At 37.5% G+C, this 18,202-nt stretch overlaps 1 protein-coding gene across 9 annotated transcripts in view; it reads right to left on the bottom strand.

The window, feature by feature from the left end:
• Positions 1 to 18,202, bottom strand: part of ZFYVE16 (zinc finger FYVE-type containing 16) — a 55,495-nt gene that overhangs the window by 15,503 nt on the left and 21,790 nt on the right. For 7 of the 9 annotated variants that reach the window (XM_050946104.1, XM_050946110.1, XM_050946111.1 and 4 more), the window contains 7 exons: positions 17,332 to 17,428; positions 15,589 to 15,765; positions 14,317 to 14,459; positions 6,893 to 7,274; positions 5,666 to 5,788; positions 3,748 to 3,903; positions 2,647 to 2,871 (listed from right to left, as the gene is read on the bottom strand). In XM_050946104.1, the coding sequence (XP_050802061.1) occupies positions 2,647 to 2,871; positions 3,748 to 3,903; positions 5,666 to 5,788; positions 6,893 to 7,274; positions 14,317 to 14,459; positions 15,589 to 15,765; positions 17,332 to 17,428 (1,303 nt within the window). The remainder of the gene's footprint in view (positions 1 to 2,646; positions 2,872 to 3,747; positions 3,904 to 5,665; positions 5,789 to 6,892; positions 7,275 to 14,316; positions 14,460 to 15,588; positions 15,766 to 17,331; positions 17,429 to 18,202) is intronic. The other 2 variants (XM_050946105.1, XM_050946106.1) reach the window with 2 other exon arrangements.

The raw sequence follows: 18,202 nt of genomic DNA, 5'->3' as shown, positions 1-18,202 counted from the left end.
AAAAAGTGACGGTGACGTGGAAGAGGTGAACCTCTCAGCGACCCCTGGACGTCCGCAGCGACAGCAGATCAAGGAGCAGTGCACTAGCTTTGTGCGAATGTTCTCAGCCACCCCAGGGAAGCCCTAACGGGCATACCACTCCATTGGCACAGGTAATGCTCACCCAATTAGAACCCCACCCTACCGGGTGTCTCCTCATGCCCAAGCTGCTATGGAATGGGAGATCCAAAGCATGCTATATATGGGTATAATCCACCCCTCTAACAGTGCATGGGCATCTCCAGTGGTTCTAGTTCCCAAACCAGATGGGGAAATATGCTTTTGCGTGGACTACCATAAGCTAAGTGCTGTAACTCATCCCGACAACTATCCAATGCCACGCACCGATGAGCTATTGGAGAAATTGGGACATGCCCAGTTCATCTCTACATTAGACTTAACCAAGGGGTACTGGCAAGTACCGCTAGATGAATCTGCCAAAGAATGGTCAGCCTTCATCATCCATGCAGGGGTGTATGAATTCAATGTGCTTCCTTTCGGGCTGCGAAATGCACCCGCCACCTTCCAAAGACTTGCAGATGGTCTCCTAGCAGGAGTGGGAGACTCTGCAGTTGCCAACCTCTGTGGCCATTTTTTCTGATTCATGGGCAGAACACCTGGAACACCTGGAAAAAGTCTTTGAGTGCATCAGGCAGGCAGGACTAACTGTTAAGGCTAAAAAGTGTCAAATAGGCCAAAACAGAGTGACTTACCTTGGGCACCAGGTGGGTCAGGGAACGATAAATCCCCTACAGGCCAAGGTGGATGCTATCCAAAAGTGGCCTGTCCCAAAGTCAAAGAAACAGGTCCAATCCTTCTTAGGCTTGGCCGGATATTACAGGCGATTTGTACCACACTACAGCCAAATCGCTGCCCCACTAACAGACCTGACCAGAAAGACACAGCCAAATGCAGTTAAGTGGACTGATGAGTGTCAGAAGGCCTTTAACTAGCTTAAGGCAACACTCATGTCTGACCCTGTGCTAAGGGCCCCAGACTTTGACAAACCATTCCTAGTAACCACAGATGCGTCTGAGCGTGGTGTAAGAGCAGTTTTAATGCAGGAAGGACCGGATCAAGAATTTCATCCTGTTGTTTCTCAGCAAGAAACTGAGAGGGAAAGCCACTGGTCAATCAGTGAAAGAATGCTATGCCATTGTGTATGCCCTGGAAAAGCTATGCCCATACGTTTGGGGACGGCAGTTCCAGCTACAACTGACCATGATGCGCTGAAGTGGCTTCATACTGCCAAGGGAAACAACAAAAAACTGCTTTGATGGAGTTTAGCTCTCCAAGATTCTGATTTTGAAATTCAACACATTTCAGGAGCTTCTAACAAAGTAGCTGATGCACTCTCCCGTGAACGTTTCCCAGAATCAACTGGTTAAAAATTGTCCTTGAAATGTGAAAAATCTTGTACTTTTATATAATTAGTAGTATAATAAGACACATGCACCTTAACATAATCTGTTTATTCTAAAGTTCTAGGAAGAAGTCACCGCTAGCGTGGTTCCACACTGTCTGAGATTTGGGGGCGTGTCATAAACAGATAGTTAAGGGTTAATGTCTCTTTTACCTGTAAAGGGTTAAGAAGCTCAGTAAACCTGGCTGACACCTGACCAGAGGACCAATAAGGGGACAAGATACTTTCAAATCTTGGTGGGGGGAAATCTTTTGTTTGTGCTCTTTGTTTTGGGAGTTGTTCACTCTTGGGACTAAGAGGGACCAGATGTCAATCCAGGCTCTCCAAATCTTTCTGAATCCGTCTCTCAGGTTTCAAACTTGCAAGTAACAGCCAGGCAAGGCGTGTTAGTCTTATTTTTGTTTTCTCAACTTGTAAATGTTCCCTTTTGCTGAAAGGATTTTACCTCTGTTTGCTGTAACTTTGAACCTAAGGCTAGACGGGATTCCTCTGGGCTATATGAATCTGATTACCCTGTAAAGTTATTTTGCATCCTGATTTTACAGAGATGATTTTTATCTTTCTTTTTAAGAACCTGATTGATTTTTCCTCATTTTAAGATCCAAGGGGATTGGATCTGGACTCACCAGGAATTGGTGGGGGAAAGGAGGGAGGGGGAATGGTTAAGTTCTCCTTGTGTTAAGATCCAAGGGATTGGATCGGTTTTCACCAAGTTCCTGGTGAAAAAGCCTCTCAAGGCTGCCCAGGGAGGGGAAGGTTTTTGGGGGAAAGGAAGTGTTCCAGACACTGAAATTTCTGGTTGGTGGCAGTGTTACCAGATCTAAGCTAGTAATTAAGCTTAGAAGTGTCCATGCAGGTCCCGATATCTGTACCCTAAAGTCAGAGTGGGGGAGGAACATTGACACAATATTTGATGGTCAAATGCTACCATTTACACACATCTACCCTGATGAAGTTGATAGTGTTTCAAGAGGTGTCCAGCAGCACAGAGTTTGAACCCTTTCTTTTTTTTTTAAACAAACAGGTTTGATGTACAAAGTACAAATTTAAGTCCCCAGCCTTTGAAGAAACACGCTTGTATTTAATTTTGGAAAGCAATGGCATTCACAGTGCATAAAGTTAAACATGTGCATAAGTCTTTACAGGATTGGGTCTGATCATGCACACTTAGTGTTAAAACTCACCCCCGTATTCTGCTCCCAATCTCAACATTAAGCGAATTGGAAAAACCTTTGCCCATGGTATTTCCAGTTTCTGAATGAGAATGCCACAAAGGAAAGGATTATTTGGTAACAGGAGATTGTCAAGTTTCTGAAAAGTTGGTGCAACAAACAGGAATCCTCCATGATCCTTGCTACCAAGAAAGCTTTCAGTGAAGGTAAAATTTTCCAAGTTTCCTATATATTTTCCTGGTGAAAGAGAAATATAGTTAAAATCTTCACCATAAACAAACAAACAAACAAACATGTTAAGTATGAATTCTTACACATGTTGGTACCTGGAAGAAATCCACCCATTATTATGTGAACATTGTCTCTCTTGTGCATTTTTGAAGTAACAGGGTCCATATTGCAGCTTTTCAGGATAACAGGATACAGACCTCTGCCTCACATCTCTACTGAAGTCCTTTATAGTTTTGTACAATGCATTACTGAAGTACTTGCACATTAAAAAATTGCCGTTTTTAGAAGCCAAATGTTCGAGACAATATTTGTAGCAGTTTTGGTACTATTGACATGGTATTGCATTTTATTCTATCCCTTCATAAGTGAATAGAACCCAGTTTCAAAGACACCTTTTTCAACTCAGACAGATCTTTTTAATGAAACTAATTTACAAAACAATTAACACTTCACAAAAATTCTGTTGGGCAAGTCTATGTACATACAATTAGTTAACTTTGGCAAATTACGCTCTAATTCAAGAATACATTTAAGCACGTGCCTAACTCTATTCAGGACAGCACCTGTCTTCCAGAATCAGGGCACAAAGGATTTACACCTATGACCCATCATACCAAAGTATTAGGGAAAAAAAAAAAGAGGATAAGTCAAAAATGCAATGAGGCAGTTTATAGGCGATCTAATACCAAAAAAAGGGACACATTCCTAAATTAAATCCCCTGTATCGCTTTGACAGAATCTGAGGAAATAGTTATGAGCACTGAGAACTTTCAAACAAAATTGGTAGGAACCCTCTAAGAACGCAACACCATTTATTTCCTGCTTTTTGTTAAAGTCAGCAATAAGACACTAATCTTAAAGCTACAAATTAAAACTCCATACCTTTCACTGCATCCTTATATATGTCAACAAACAACGTGAAGATTTCTTTAGGAATAGCATCTTCATTTGGCAAACATAGCAACATAATGATAATTTCTGCCTGACCCAAGCTATGTAATCCATTTGTTGAGAAGTACCAGCACTTTTCTGAAGAATCTAAGTGATAAGAAAAAATACTTTTTTAAAATTCACATATATGATACTCAGTCTTGGAATCAAAGATATTAGAAATTGGAATTAATAATCTGTGGTCCTCTATCCCTTTAAATCAGACCACTGCAATATTGCTGTCTACAATTTTTTTTTTTTAAACTGAAATTTCAGAAGGCACTGGATAACCAAACGCACGAGAGAGTAACTCTCACAGGGACACTCTTCTCAGGCCATATTGTCTAGAGACCCAGGGGGAAAACACCATAAATGAAAAACACTGGAGAAGATGGTTCAATAATGGGCATAAAAAAAAAATCTGATAGGATAGAGATTCTGAAGGAACCTTACACGCTTGCTTCCTCACTGAATCAAGGTGCTGATTAAAGAAAGTTTTAATTGCAAAGGCAAACTTCATTATGGAACCCCAGGCACAGGCTTGTCTCTTTGAGCAAAATAAGTAATACATCTTCATTAATCATATCCTCTTGCATAAATAAGTATGTTGCACATTTGCAGCATGTGCAGGTGCCACGCTTATTTCTGTTTAAGTGACTAATGAAAAGACATCAAAAACTCAGTCAATTTTAAATAAAAAGGCCAGAAGGAACCATTGTGATAAACTAGTCTGACCTCCTGTGTAACACAGGCCATAGAACTTCCCCAAAATAATTCCTAGAGTATCTGTCTCAGAAAAACATCCAATCTGGATTTAAAAATTGTCAGTGATAGAGAATCTACCACAACCCTTGGCAAGTTGTTCCAATGGTTTATTACTCTTACTGTTAAAAATTTGCCTTACTTCCAGTCTGAATTTGTCTAGCTTCAACTTCCAGCCGTTGGATCATGTTATATATTTTTATGCTAGATTGGAAAGCCCATATTATTAAAAATTTGTTCTATACATAGGTATTTACAGACTATATTTTAAGTCACCCTGAACTCTATCTTTGCTAAGCTACATAAATTGAGCTCCTTGAGAGGCACTATAAGGCATACTTTCTAATCCCTTAATCATTCTTGTGGTTCTTTTCTGATCTCTCTCCAAGTTATCATTGTTCTTGAATTGTGGACACTGGAACTCAGCAGTATTCCAGCAACAGTTACACCAGGTCCAAATACAGATGTAAAATAACCTCTCCATTCTTACTCAAGAGGCCCAGGTTCACATTAGCTCTTTTGGCCACAGCGCCACACTAGAAGCTCATGTTCAGCTGACTCTCCATCACAACTCCCAAATCTTTTAAACAGATATCTTAAGTTGCTATAAAATGAACAGTAGCATCCTTTCATTATTTACACAGCAGGATCTCCAAAGCTTTATTCAAATCTACAGATAAAAAAATTCCAATTAGACAGCACCGTACACAAATAAGTATGAAATCTGTGTACAGTATGCATCAAAAATGCAGCACACATTTCTGGGGAAAACATTCTTATAAGAGTATTCTTATTCCTTCCCAATGAAAGATATTGTTACGGTGAATACAGCCCTGCATTTGTCCTACAAAGGATATAACGATCAAGTAGGTACATAAATTACAAAAAGGGTTAAAAGTTGCTTTGAAGCACACTGAAAAAATTATTTTAAAAACCTTAAATTTACAGATTGGATAAAATAAGACAGCATACATATTACAATTGTGAAAATGTTTGAATTTTATCTGCTCAACCACCAAGATCGGTGAATTTAGTGTTTACACATTTCAAACATAATGAACCTGGAACATACGTAAATAAAAGGAAACAATGTACATTACCTACTTACAAGATACTAACTTGACATTCACAAGGAGGTTTGCATTTAGGATAAATGTTAATGGATTAGGTCCTCCTTCTGCAAGAAGCAAGGTGACCTGCTGATGAGATGGGTGTTCTTCCACCAAAGGATCTAAAGAAGATAAGGTCTGGATTAATTCCATACCAGCCAATATCCATTTCCTCTCTATCTATAAAAGACATTACAAACTACAATGTATGAAATACGGTACCTGAAACTTCCATCTTTCTATTTAAGGAAACTGCTAAAAACACATTATCTTGAACCTAAGGCAGACATACAGCAGCCAATGAACAGCAACGTCACTTGTTTAAAGATGACTAGACCATATCACATAAACAAAGTAAAACAGTAGTATGTTGTGAAGTTATGTATAATGTACAGCACCCAGGAATATATTGGCATTTTGCCAGGAGCTTCAGGGCCACGATTAGCTTGCTAAACGTATGTCTGGTTTGTCATGAGTGACTGAACACGGGTGAGGCCTCATTTCTTGGGAGACAGGATTAGAGAGGTAAATAGATCAGCAGAGTGGAAACAGAAATGTCTGTACTAGCTAAGATAAGGGGCAACCTCCCGGGAACCATTTGTGGACAAGATAACAATGGATAAGATAAGCCTGATGAGATAAACAGTAAGTCATGCATGAACTGTGCATGCTGTACAGGGACTGGCTTCATCACTTCGCATTACATATTTTGTGATTGGCTCCTACAATGTATAGTAAGAAGACAGACAGACAGAAAGGAAGGAAGAGGTTTGCTGTGTAACTTTGGATGTGTGGTATGCCCTATACCCGCTCCCTATGCTTGAATCCCATCATATTAAGGTAACTTTGCTGTGTACCAAATAAAGGAACCTGAATAATGAGACTGGAGTTAAACTGAGAGTGTAAGAGTTCACGCTAAATAGTACTAATAAACTCCTTAACACTATATGTGGTCTGCAACTTATGCACCAGTACTATGCTTCATATGCAAACATACTTGGGCTCCAATACTAATTGATACTGTTGCGGTTATGCTCATGGTTTTTTTCATAATATACAAGTTCATATAAGTGCAAGTTCAGCTCCCAAGCTGGATCCAAAATAATGTGCATTTTAAAACAATGTTAATTTGGCTTCTGGAATGTCACAGTGTATACATGAAGAGCCATATATTTTTAGAAAGCTTGCATCCAGTAAACACTAGTATTCCCCAGTCCAAATTTTACCTTTTCCTTTTTCTCCAGTTGCAAGTAAGAGTGGTGGCAGTCCATCATCATCAGGAATAAGGCTGAACTCTTTGCTAACACAGTTTCCAATACCACATAGCATTCTGTAGTCTGAAGGACTAACAGGTGAATCATCATTAGTTTGGTTAACTGTGCCAAGACTTGGAGACTTCTCAACTTTTGTAATAAAAGGTAATTCATCAGCAGCTGGAATTACAGAGTCAGGACTATGCAACATCTCAGTTTTCCCTGTAGTGGGCAACTGGTCATCATCTGGAGCAACATGTAAGGAACAATGGAATTTCTCAGTTCCTGCAGTAACTAGAGTTTCATCCTTTGGTTTTACATCAGTTACACAGAGGTCATCTACCGGACTTGCAACCTATGAGAAACAAAATAGACTGTTGATTAGATTTGTTATTCACCATCCCTGAACAGCACTAGTATTCTCCTGTATTAGTGTTTCAAATGCAAAAGCAGCCAACAAAGAGGGTATACAGTCATATAGAGAATCTTAGGGGATATTTTCCTAAAACAGAAAGCAAGCCACATCTCTGAAAATTACAGCACTTTTGCATCTTTAATATATATTACAGAACAGGTAAATATATCTGAGTCTAAAATAATTAACATAATATTTAGTCTGATATTTACCTGTTCTATCATAATTCATACCTAAAAATGGAGCATCTATTTTCGACTATGAGACACTCTGTAGACACAACACAATCAAGGATTACATTACTAGCCACGTGGACCACGAACAACTAGACCGAGTTACCAGTATAACTTTATTTTGCAAGGCTCCTGAATACTGTAATTTGCCATAATTTGGACCTGAAATATCTGCAGACAGTTATCTTTACATGATTTACTAATAACAGCTTACTCCAGCATTTAATAGTACTGCTCATTCTTACTCTAGGTGTCACATCTATGCTGACCCCTCAGTGAATTATGTAAAGCTGACAGGGTGTGGAGATACGAAGCAGCACAAAAAGGACATCAGTTTTTTCCCATATGACTAAAGTAAAACTAAAATCCCACACCATCACCCCAGGCATTTCCCTCCTCCCTTCTTTTTCCATTTCATCAATGCAGCTCTCCTGGAATTGGCAGTTTCCCAGCGTGCACTGAGTTGTGACAGAAGTGCCATTGTTTTAAGCACTGGTACTGGAAATACACACACAGAAAACTGAACACCAAAAAATTATTTCCTAAGGGCTTGTTATTTCCTGAGCAGATGAGGATAACTGCTTCCTTGTGTTTTAAATTTGCAAATTTATACAACAATTGAATATATCAAGTTGTATCCCACTCCTGCCGTCTCTCTAGCTCTCTTGAACTATAAGCTTTTTGGAAAAGACCACTTCTTTGTAAAACAGCTGGCACAATGGGACACAATTTCAATGCAAGTAATAAGAACATTTTTTGAATTATAAAGAAAAAAAAAGTGTTGGTATGATATGGCAGGGCAGGAAGGGATGGAAAGTCAGGAGCCTCTCTCACTCCCAGCAGGAACAATCAAAAGACCGGCTCCTGCCTGTGCCACACCACCATAAAAATAAGGCATGTGAGTGCACCATACAAAATACCTCACCTCCCAAAAACACCCTCACCTTTCTATTCAGTTTGAACATCAGATTATTGATTTGAACATCAGTTTGAAAGTCAGATTATTTTCAATTCTAACTTGGTGCACCGGGGCATTAAGCGAATCCTGGCAGAACCAGGTTAGTTTTTAAAGACAGAACCAATTTTTTATATGATATTTAAAAAAAATAATGGGAACTTTTACTGTCAACATGTTAATAAAGACAGACTTCAGAACTCCAAAAAGACAGAAATATTTATAGCCAAAAACAATTACTTTAATACTATGCAGAAGAACTGGAGTCATAACATTTTCTACATAACATTTAACTACATAATTTTAAAGTTTCAATGGAGACAATACACTGAACACACTCTTATCCGCATGGTTTCTGTTTAAATGTGGCCTAGTCTACAACTTCAACATAAACACTGAACAGCTACCCAAAAGCCTCTCCAGAAAGCAGGGTGGATTTAAAAAAGGATAATTTAAAATAAAATGAGATTTTTTTATTTAACCTGGATTTTGATTAATTATAATAATGTGTTTAAAAAAATAAACCTGTTTAAGATTAAAGCTGAATTTAATAAAAAAAATGTTAAGACTAGGGCTGTCAAGTGATTAAAAAAACAAAAACAATCTTTAATTACTGTTGAACTATAATAGAATACCATGTATTTAAATATTTTTGGATGTTTTCTACGTTTTCAAATATATTGATTTCAATTACAACACAATACAAAGTGTACACTGCTCACTTTATTTACTTTGATTACAAATATTTGTGCTGTAAAAAAACAGAAATAGTATTTTTCGTTTCACCTCATATAAGTATCATAATGCAATCTCTATCATGAAAGTTTCACTTACAAATGTAGAATTATGTACAAAAAAATAACTGCATTCAAACACAAAACAATGTACAAAAACTTTAGAGCCTACAAGTCCAGTCAGTCAGTCCTACTTCATGCTCAGCCACTCACTCAGACAAACAAGTTTGTTTACATTTGCAGAAGATAATGCTGTCCGCTTCTTGTTTACAGCGTCACCTGAAAATGAGAACAGGCATTCGCATGGCACTGTTGTAGCCCACATCGCAAGATATTTACGTGCCAGATGCACTGAAGATTCATATGTCCCTTCATGCTTCAACCACCCTTCCAGAAGACATGTGTCCATGCGGATGATGGGTTCTGCTTGATAACAATCCAAAACAGTGCGGACTGACGGAGGTCCATTTTCATCATCTGAGTCAGATGCCACCAGCAGAAGGTTGATATTCTTTTTTGGTGGTTTGGGTTCTGTAGTTTCCGCATCAGAGTGTTGCTCTTTTAAGACTTCTGAAAGCATGCTCCACACCTCGTCCCTCTCAGATTTTGGAAAGCACTTCAGATTCTTAAACCTTGGGTGAAGTGCTGTAGCTATCTTTAGAAATCTCACACTGGTACCTTCTTTGCGTTTTGTCAAATCTGCAGTGAAAGTGTTCTTAAAATGAACAACATGTGCCTGGTCATCATCCAAGACTGCTATAACATGAAATACATGTCAGAACGCAGGTAAAACAGAGCAGGAGACATAATATTCTCCCCCAATGAATTCAGGCAAAACTTAATTAACGCATTTTTTTTTTTTTAAAACAAGAGTCATCAGCATGGAAGCATGCCCTCTGGAATGGTGGCCGAAACAGGAAGGGGCATATGAGTGTTTAGCATATCTGGCACATAAATACCTTGCAATGCCGACAAGAAAAGTGCCATGCGAATGCCTGTCTCAATTTCAGGTGACGTTTTAAATAAGTTGGCAGCTTTATCTTCCATAAATGTAAACAAACTTGTTAGTCTTAGCAACTGCCTGAATAAGAAGTAGGACTGAGTAGGCTCTAAAGTTTTACATTGTTTTGTTTTTAAGTGCAGTTATGTAACAAAATAAAAATCTATATTTGTAAGTTGCACTTTCACAATAAAAATACTGCATTACAATATTTGTATGAGGTGAACTGAAAAATATTATTTCTTTTGTTTATCATTTTTACAGTACAAATATTTGTAATAATACAACACTTTGTATTCTGTGTTGTAACTGAAATTAATATATTTGAAAATGTACAAAAACATCCAAAAATATTAACTAAATTTCAATTGGTATTCTATTGTTTAACAGTGCAATTAAAACTGTGATTAATTTTGAGTTAATTGAGAGTTAACTGCGATTAATCAACAGCCCTACTTAAGACTTAATCGACTTATAATCTCTTAAGCATTAAATAAAAAGTAAGTATGTTGAATCCATGAGCTCTATCAATAACACTGGCTACACAGAAAGCAGCAGGGAAAAACTAACTTTTGAGGCCAAGCTTTATAAATATAGCACAGTAAGTAATGTACCACCTTAAGAGCTTGATCCTGTCGGGGGCCCAGGGGTTGTGCTAGTGGGTGAAAGAGACTGGCAAAGTCATCACAAGTGCTGGGACCCAACCTCTGATTCCAGGAATCATCATCATGCATCTCATCAGGATCATCCACTGAGCTCACCTAGCTAGTCTCATACTCCTATTTTATAGTTTCTCTCTACCCGAGTTCTGACTGGCTCAGTTCTCAACTTACGAATATTTATTACTGCACCCACCATGGAAACTTACTCTCCAGCTCACGGAAAAACACTGATCTGCCCAGTAACTACCTGACCTTGCTTCTGAGCACTTCAAGCAAATGGCCTTGCTCTGGCTCCTTGCACGTGTACACAAAACAGAAATTCCCCTCGGTCTCTAAAACAAAATACTGCAATGCAAAAGGCATGCAGATTACATAAGCAGAAATCTTGTACTGTTAGTTTTTTTGTTTTTCTGAGGGTTCAGGTAGTTAGTTAACAAAGGAGAAGGAGCAGGGTGTGAACCAGAAAGGAGCAACACTAGTGTGAAAGCAGGACACTGTGAGAAGAAGAGACAATATTCTTTGAAATGCAGCCTTTAGTATTTACACACCCGGGAACTGGAGGAAAAAACTGTCATGGCTGCATATTGTTAAAAACAAACAAAACAAAAAACAAAAAAAACCCTATTTGGGAATATTTTCAAAAATTCAGAAACCTCTGATCTGGATAAAAAAGGAACATGTGCCAAATGTAAACAGTGCAATAAAGAGATGTAAGGCCTGGTTAACAGAACGAAACACTATGAAAAACACTCCTCAGAAGGCAATGACCTTGAAGATGATGAGTGGACATGTCTGAGCAATACGTATCAACTGGTTACTCAACTTATTTTGGTACCATTCTTATGGACTCCCTACAATGTGTTAATATGCTAGTAAATGACAACTTAGATTATTGTCATAAATTTGTGTTTTGGGTGGATTACTTAGTTACAAATTTCAAACTGTCTGCTCATAATGTAATTGGTTTAATTAGTTTGTTATGGGAGTATTTATCAATTAATTTTTTACTATTACTGCTGGACTTCTGGAATGATTTTTTTATTGCTCAATGTAATCAGACATTCTAGGTGAAGATTTCCTGTTTAAAAGCAAAGTTTAAATATAAAGATGGATGTTCACATTCATCATCTGCAATATTGGCTGGTACCACCAGCAGTGCTCCAACTAAACATGTCAAACAGTAAATGACCTGTTAATAAAAGAGAGAGATTTTCTTCTTCTTCATCATCAACTATTGTATTCAGCACCAGCAAATTCCAGCAAGGCTCTAGATTGTTCAGTTCATTTATGCAACAAATTCTCCTTTCATCTTGTTCAGAACAAGCATTTCAATGACTGAACCATGTCAGTATGACCAGACTACACTCCACCTAGCAGAACAGACATTGTTGGGATGTTGCTGGATGTAGTGTATGAGAAGGAAATTGATCAGTGTGCAGAAAACATTGATGGGAAATTTGTTAATCTAAGTCTTGATGGATGGAGCAATATACACAATGATCCAGTAATATGTGCTTGTGGGACAATGGAAGATGGCATTGCCTATTTTACAGAAACAATTGATATATCAGGAAATGCCCATACAGCAGACTACTTAAAAGAAAACTGTAAAAGCTATAACAAATTGAAGTGTCAAGAGTGTAGTTTTGTCACAGATAATGCTTCGAATATAGCAAGGATGAGAAGAAATCTAGAAGAAGAAGATAATGAAGGAAACCATATTTTATTATATAAAAAAGCTGTGCTCATTTAATGTATCTTTTAGCCAAAGACTTAAGAACAACTCCAGGAATAAAAGGAAAATGTTGAAACTGCAAGATCCTTCCATAACAACACACTTCACTTCAGCTTTACTGAAAAGAGCTGAAGGATCCAAACTAATTCTCCCCCAATATGTATGATGGAATGATGATGTAAGAGTGGTTGACTCTTTTGAGCTATTTATTAAGAACTAGACTATTCTGATAAATTGTGAAGGAATTCATGACAAAACAGATGGAACTATCACAACGAAAGCAGTCAACTTCAGACTAAAAGCAAAATGTAGACAGACAATATGCTGAATATACTAAACCTATTTCCATTGCCTTGGACAATCGGCAGAAAGATTGCTACTGATGCTGCTGAAATTTGGAAAGAACGTCAAAAGATATTGCAGAAAGAAATACCCAACAACAAAGTTAAATTACAGGTAGTGAAGAAACAGATTAATTCCACCTCATTTTCTTGCCAATATTTTCAACCCAAAGTCCTAGAGTACGTGCCTAACTCCTGAAGGAGATGCTGCTATGGCATAGGTACCTAATAATCATCCATCAATCATGCCAACCATGGTAAGTTTCAGGGCTGGAGGTAAACCATTCAAGCAGACATGTTTCTTGATGATGTTTTTTAAAAAGCCACACCACTGAACGGGTGGAAGTCACTAAGCACCTGGAACCAGAGTTTGCTGAAATGCTAAACCAGCTTTTGACAAAAGTAGGCATAGAAAGAATCTTTTCCATTTGGACTAATTCAGTCAATGTTGAGAAATCTACTGGGAGTTCAAAAAGCAGGAAAACTTGTCTCTAAACCTATAAATAAAAATGAGGAAGGAGGGGATAAGATTTACTGGTTTTAAAAACCTTCAGGACAACTAAGTAACTTAAGAGGCTGCTGTCTCATTTTCAAGAGACTTAGGTGAGTAAGAACTTACGCTCCAGTCAATCACTTTCACTTAGGCATATTTGCAAATTTTCCCAGGATGACCTGAAATAATCAGCTTAATTCACTGACTACAGTTAATCCCTCTATTCCTTTAATGAATCATTAAATTGTAAAATATGAAACTTGTTTTGACAAGAGAAGTTTATGTATCCAAAACATTTAAGGTTGTTTTGTTTAGTAAGTTTTGTATGCTATTCTGTGTTTAATTAAATTCCAGTTACCATCCTAATGCAGCTTGACACAAATAATGAGCAAAAAAAGTTAATTACCTAAGTAAGCAACATATCATTCATAATGTTCTCACACACTAAAAGTGTACAATTACAAATAATTGAAAACATTAAACGATATAATTGCTTAAATATAAGTATATAGTTACAATGTAACTTCCAAGATAGCAAAAAAGATGTATCAAATCCAGCGTAAAGGTTCTATTTAGTTGTAATTCAACATGTTTTAATGGTTCTATCAACCAGTGAGGATGTATCTTTCTTTAGAAAATAACTGAAGTACAAATGAAAAAGTTGATTAAAACTGATGCAACCCAACTGGCCAGAAAGGAGTCAAAGCCACGTAACACTGCATTTATGAGAATGTCATTCTTAAATGGGCAAAGCTGTTTCAAGACAATCAACTTTTTATTTATGAAAAACATGAATCCGTGTATACTTTTGAGAATATACCATTTGCACCTCTGGTAAGTCAGGGCTTACTGGACTCAGCTCTTGCGAAGACCTCTTGACTCCAGAAGATAGTTTTGTTGTGTCTGCAACTTCACCATTAGGCAAAATACCATCTGCAAACCAGACTCTCCTCTGTTCTCTGGTACACAGCCCTAAAATGGGTTTAAAAAAAAAAAAAAAAAAAACACACCAACAGAACACTTATTTGGTATTACCACAGTTTTCCAGCAGCAAAAGGGTCTGTATAAAATTTCAGGCTTTTTTCCAAATTAAGATTTTACATTAAGCATGTTGGATTTAGTATGAACCACAATTATAGTTCAGGGACTTTTTTAGTGCAAGTGACGCATCTTTCTACATATATTTCTCCAGAACATGGGAATTTTCTGATTTAAAAGTAGTAAAAGTTACTGGAACAAAGAAGTCACCCTACACACACAACTGGTATTCTCTCCAATCAGTCAAGCAGAACCGTGGGCAAAGATATTCCCACACCAGCAACAGAAGTAACCAAGCAATAGTTAATGCATCAATTCCTATTTAGTTAAAACAGGCTGCTATTTACTTAACTAACTAACTCTGGAGTAGAAGAAATATGGCAACATATCATGGATACAAGACAAACTGTTTATCAACAAAGCAATTCATATAACCTACCACTTTTTGTTTTAAAGATACTCTAAGTACATCTAATCTTTTAATCAGTGACATTTTTGTAGTAAGCAGAAAAAAAATTAGAAATGTAGTTGATATAAATGAGATGAAGGTGTGCTTTATCCATTATCACTTCTAGCCAGAGAATGTTTTGTAACCCAACTACTTGCTTTGTTTTAGTACTATTTATATTCCTGTAGCATCTAGAGGCCCCATCTGAGATCACAGTCCCTTGTGCTATACACTGGACACAGTGAGATATAGTCCCTACCCTGAAAAGCTTACAACCAAACTAGACAAGACAGGGGTAATACTTCCTTTAGCTATTTTACAGATGAAGAACTAAGAAAGATTGAGTGACTCATCCAAACTCACATAGGGAGCCCAAGTCCATGGCAGAGCTCAGAATTGAAAGCAAGTTTCTCTGAATCCCAGTCCAGTATCTTAACCCCAAAAGCATCCTTCTTCTCAACTCATAGCTTTTTTTCTGAATGGCTACACTGGATTAATTAAAGAAATCTAGCCATTCTGCAAAACCATCTATTCTATGTATGTGTTGAAAGAATATATGCTGAATAGCTTAGAAAATGTAGATAACAGATTGCAACTCAAAATTACTTAGCTTACCATCAGTACCTGGTTGTTTAAGTACAGAAATAGGTAACAAAACAGAAGATGAAGGAGAATTAGGTGTGCCACCTGTCTGAGCTTCCTGCAAAGGTGGAACAGTAGAACAACATTCAGAGGAGATACTCGAATTAGGGATGGGACCAGTTGGACTCATCATCCTTTCAAATGCCTGTGCTAAAAGGAAAAAATGCACTTAGTGTTTAAGATCATGCCATGTATTAAGTGTTTACAGCTGCCTCAAATTTTAAATTAAATATTCCTGTCTGCTGTTTTTCTTCTAAACCTAGAAATGGACACTCATTGTACAGCCTTTTGCTTCAGCAATGACCATACATAAAACGATGCAATTCCTGCAACTACACATACCTCATTTACAACAAAAACAATGAGGAGTCCTTGTGGCACCTTACAGACCCAAATTTATTTGGGCATAAGCTTTTGTGGGCACTACAAAAAGTAATTTTCCCTCTGCTGATATTCACCCCTTCTTATCAACTGTTGGGAATGGGCCACATCCACCCTGATTGAATTGGCTTTGTTAGCACTGACCCCACACTTGGTAAGGCAACTCCCATCTTTTCATGTGCTGTGTATTTTATTTTTACCTGCCTACTGTATTTTTCACTCCATGCATCTCATGAAGTGGGTTGGAGCGCACAAAAGCTTATGCTCAAATAAATTTGTTAAGTCTCTAAGGTGCCACAAGGACTCCTTGTTGTTTTTACTGATACAGACTAACACGACTACCCCTCTGAAACCCATAATTTACAACAGTAATCAAACGGAGAAGGATATTCATGGAGACTAAAAAAAATAGACTAAGGATTTCTCAACTTAAGTAGTGATACTATATTCTTCTATCTATTAATCACAAATCACACTAGCTTGATTTCATGCTTAGTTGTGAAAAATGTTTGTGAAGTACTGACAAATCCCATATTCTCCATATTGGGAAAGGTAAAGACGGCTCTATAGTGGAGTTTCAATACCAAAACACATTTAGGTGCTTAACTCTATTACAGGCAGGATAATATTACAAGTAAAAACAAGCTTTAACTGGGATAATCAAAAAGGAAGAAATTAATCTGATTCATGATGAAAAAACCACGGTTGATAAAACAGGAATGCACTCCTCTTTTATCTTCGTTAAATGTTTCAATACAAGAAATTAGGGCTTCAGTTTGTCACCCTTGTTCCCAATACTGTCACATCTTTGCACAATTTAACCTTCCTCAAAAGGACTGCACAATCTTGCATAGTCCATTTAGACAAACATTTATGACACAAATGGAGGCATAACAGAGTGGATTAGGGGGACACGGTCTTGGGAACAAATTTGATGTAGACTTCTTCAGCTAAACAGAAGGTTGAAAATGTTGCTTGCCTCAATACACACAGCCTTGGGAAAGGAATTACATGCAGTATTTTTGCAATTTAGACTCTACACTAGCCAACCAAACAGCAGCACTCTACCTGCATTAGAAATCCTATGCTTTTCCATCGAGTATATGCATAATTACTGTGGCTGTGGCAGAGAATGAAGATGGAAGATTGAAGTCACTGACATCTACTAGACAGGCAAATTTTATCAACATTTCAATCACTGTCTTAGAAAGGAAATTCTTCCTCCTGGGTACACAGATTCATCTTTCAGTTCTAAAATAACAATTTTGCTTAACTTCTCTCCTTTGATGAAAGTAGTAATTATAAGTAAATAAAACCATGATCACAACTTTTTACCTTTATTAATAGATTTGTAACAGCCAATACAGACTCTTGCTTCCTTTTCAGTGTACTGCAGCTTACACTTCCGATTGCAACAAACACCACAGAACACCTGGGTCAGAACAAAATCTAGTTTAAACATTTTACGTGGATATGGTAGTGCCACCTATAGTTAAGATAGTCTTACAATGAGAAGTGCCAGGCAATTTTTACTTACTAGTATAATTACCAAGCTAACCATCTGAGCTGAAATTTTCCATGCTGGGTGTATGCCTCATGCTGAAATTTTTGCATTTCAGCAAAAATGGTGTAGCCATCTCTCAAAATGAGGTTGTGGTGGAAATTTTTGTCCTCTCATATAAATACATTTCCATAACCGTCTCTCATTGAGAAGCTCTACATCCTCATGCTTTGGAGCAGGAATTTGAAGTTTAGGAGGGATTGCCTTTATGTTGAGGATGCACTTTTTGCTGTTCCCATGAAAATGCACTTAAATTTGGCCAAATTATAAGCCTTTGAAAGATTTTAGGTCTCATGAAGGTGGCCACTCCTTAAATGGGGAAAAATGCATTTACTATGACCATAAGAAACCTAGAAAGTATAGGATGAGAAAAGATGGGTTTGACCTTAATGTAACTTCAGAGCAGATATTACTGCCATACGGAACTTTAGAGAAGTTAAGGATAACCCCAAGACTTAAAGGTGCAGAAGATGCTGTAAGACAGCAGAGTTCCCAGCCTAAGACTGAGCAAACCTTTTATTCAGTGGCCCAGATAGTAAACTCACTTGCATTTTTTTAGACTGGAGTCCTCCTGGATTGTAAGAAGATGGTCTGAATCCTCAAAGAACAGGAATTTCATTATGCAGATTATCCTCCATACTGCTA

The sequence above is a fragment of the Gopherus flavomarginatus genome, chromosome 3, assembly GCF_025201925.1.
Source record: "Gopherus flavomarginatus isolate rGopFla2 chromosome 3, rGopFla2.mat.asm, whole genome shotgun sequence".
Classification (NCBI taxonomy): Eukaryota; Metazoa; Chordata; order Testudines; family Testudinidae; genus Gopherus; species Gopherus flavomarginatus.
This window is presented reverse-complemented; position numbering and strand designations above follow the sequence as displayed.